This window comes from Bison bison, unplaced genomic scaffold (genome assembly GCF_000754665.1).
Source record: "Bison bison bison isolate TAMUID 2011002044 unplaced genomic scaffold, Bison_UMD1.0 scf7180017864451, whole genome shotgun sequence".
In the NCBI taxonomy this organism is placed as follows: Eukaryota; Metazoa; Chordata; class Mammalia; order Artiodactyla; family Bovidae; genus Bison; species Bison bison.
In genome coordinates this window covers 1,988,134-1,990,542 of record NW_011495013.1, presented here as the reverse complement: position 1 = coordinate 1,990,542, position 2,409 = coordinate 1,988,134, and the positions used below count along the sequence as shown (strand labels likewise).

General features: G+C 40.5%; 1 protein-coding gene across 1 annotated transcript in view; it reads left to right on the top strand.

Annotated features, from left to right (window-relative positions):
* The window catches only part of BEND4 (BEN domain containing 4), a 22,368-nt gene extending 21,413 nt beyond the window's left edge, over positions 1–955 (top strand). The window contains exon 5 of the mRNA XM_010858918.1: positions 738–955. Coding sequence (XP_010857220.1) covers positions 738–955 — 218 coding nt within the window. The remainder of the gene's footprint in view (positions 1–737) is intronic.
* The last annotated feature ends 1,454 nt before the right edge of the window (positions 956–2,409 follow it).

The window sequence follows — 2,409 nt, the reverse complement described above, 5'->3', positions numbered from 1 at the left end:
GAGTGCTCAGTTCAGCTTTCAGATGCCCATGTTATTAATGAAACAGCTGTATGGGAACTCTGCATGTCCCCTGACTGAGAAAACAGGATAGGTTGATCTGAACTCAGCTGGAGGGAGGCCAAGATTGTTTTATTGGAGTCTTAGCTACTCTTTATACACTTATCTCTTCCTAATTGTATCTGGTGAAATTAAATATTTAGAGGAAAACTCATCTAAAAAATATTTGTCAGTACATGTATAGATATCATAATTAGAGACATAAATACAGCCTGTAATAATGTGGAAATCTCTTCTGAACCAAAACTCATGCAGGTTCTTACTGAGATTTTATTTTCTTGCACTTAATCTACAAATTAGTAGCTGGTTAAAGAATACCATACTAATAATACTTGCTGTGCTTCTGGAAAGAGTTAAAAATGTGGGCATGTAACAACAGGGTTTGAACCTAGCATGGTGCAGACCATGCTTCACAAATCAGATTTACCATTCATAGCAAATGTGTCTTAGAGGGATCACTCACATAATTTTTATTTTTGCACGTGAGTAGAAAATGTAGATGGTGTAAGTTTTAAAGTCTAATAAGTGACGTCATCATGGCACTACATCTGATGTCCCATAAAGCTTTCCTTATAGAGCTGCTGTTAAAGTTTAAGCATCCTTCTTGTCATCCACTGCAAAAACCAGCTGTTTCTCTCTCTCTTTTTTTTTCTTTTTTACTGTTGTGTATATTCCCACAGAATTCATTAGGATGCACTGTACCTCCAACCCCGACTGGTGGATGCCCTCAGAGGAGCAGATAAACAAAGTGTTCAGCGATGCTGTGGGTCACGCCCGGCAGGGGCGAGCCGTGGGCACTTTCCTGCACAACGGAGGTTCCTTTTATGAAGGGATCGATCACCAGCCTTCCCAGGATGAAGTCTTCAATAAAAATTCCCAGGATGGATCTGGTGATTAGTGGACAAAATCTTTCCACACGAGCAGCCAGTCCTCTCGAGTTCCAATGGTGAATGTTCTGTTACCATCACTTTAGAATCCAAAGCATGTCACTCTGTCAGACTTTACACATCCTAAACCTTAACTCTCTTGACCTACTGCCAAACAGCTCCCAATACAAGTTTGGAAAGTGTATGGAGCCTGCAGAGGTTTTCAGAATACTATATTATACAAAGAAAAAACTACAGTTGATTTCAGTTAGATGGTGAGGGTGAAAAAAGATAGGTGAGTTCTTGTTCACCTGTCTGATGCCTTCAGGTAAGCTCTGCTTCGTGAGCAGGGCTGGTCCCCATGGAGGTTGGTGTGGTGCTCATGGGAGAAGCTGGAGACGCAGCATTGTCCTGAGGGACACGGAACAGGCATTCTCATTTTAGTTCAGATAAGTTGTCTTTATGTTTTCCAAAGACTTGAATTTATACTTCTCAGCAAAGACATAGGATAGGTGACATTGTATGTTGTGTCTGCATTGACAAGAACCTGTTACTAAAACAGAAACCAGAGATCAGAGGTCACCTCTAGACAATGATGAGTTGGAAGCTAGCTGTTTCTCTCTGTTACTTTTTACCAAAAAATAAAATTTCTACTGTGTTGATAAGGAAGGCACTATATGATCTCTGGAGTTGACGAACAGTAAAAGTTTTCACTGTGTTAGTCAAGAAACATCCAAAGATCCAAAACCATTTTCAAATGCTCAACTTTGTAGGTTCATAGATGCACAATTTCCACAGCCTTAAATCAGGCTCTGTTGACACAATGCCAAAGTGATGGGCTGCACAATGAGAGTTTCAATCAGCTAGTCGTTTGGTGCGCTGAGGACCAAACAAATGGTGAGGCCGATGGTGTTCACTGAATTTGTTCTGGAATTGTACACGCACAGTTTCAAGGCCATTCTGACAACTATGCAACGGGCGTGTTTGTAATGTCTCTGAAATTTGAGGGTCTTTTTGTGCTGAGTTGATCTTTAGAATTTGCATAAATCTTGTTTCTCTTTGTCACCAATGGAAATGTTTCACCCCAGTTGTTGTACTTGCTTCCCTCCAGTATTCCCCTGAATTTTCCCACTACTTTACCCAGTTTAATTTGTTGAGCTCAAGTTTGTAGTAATGTCTTTGGAACCATTTCGTGTCAGCAGATGCTCTAGAGATGATAGAATCTGTTTCTGCTTCAGGTGTGGGTAGGAGGGGAGGCTTCCTTTATCACCCTAATCCAGATAACTGCATTCTTTGTAAAGCTTAGGGCTAAATGGGCAGCTTTTATTAAAGGCTGCTGCTTTTTAGGCTTCACTGGGAATGGAGAGGATAACGTTAGAGCATTTGTTAAAAAAAAAAAAAGTCATCATCTCTTTTGATAGGGAAATTGAGAGATGTTATATATGTGGCTGCTTCACAGCCGTAGAGCAAGTGGGTGATTTTATAT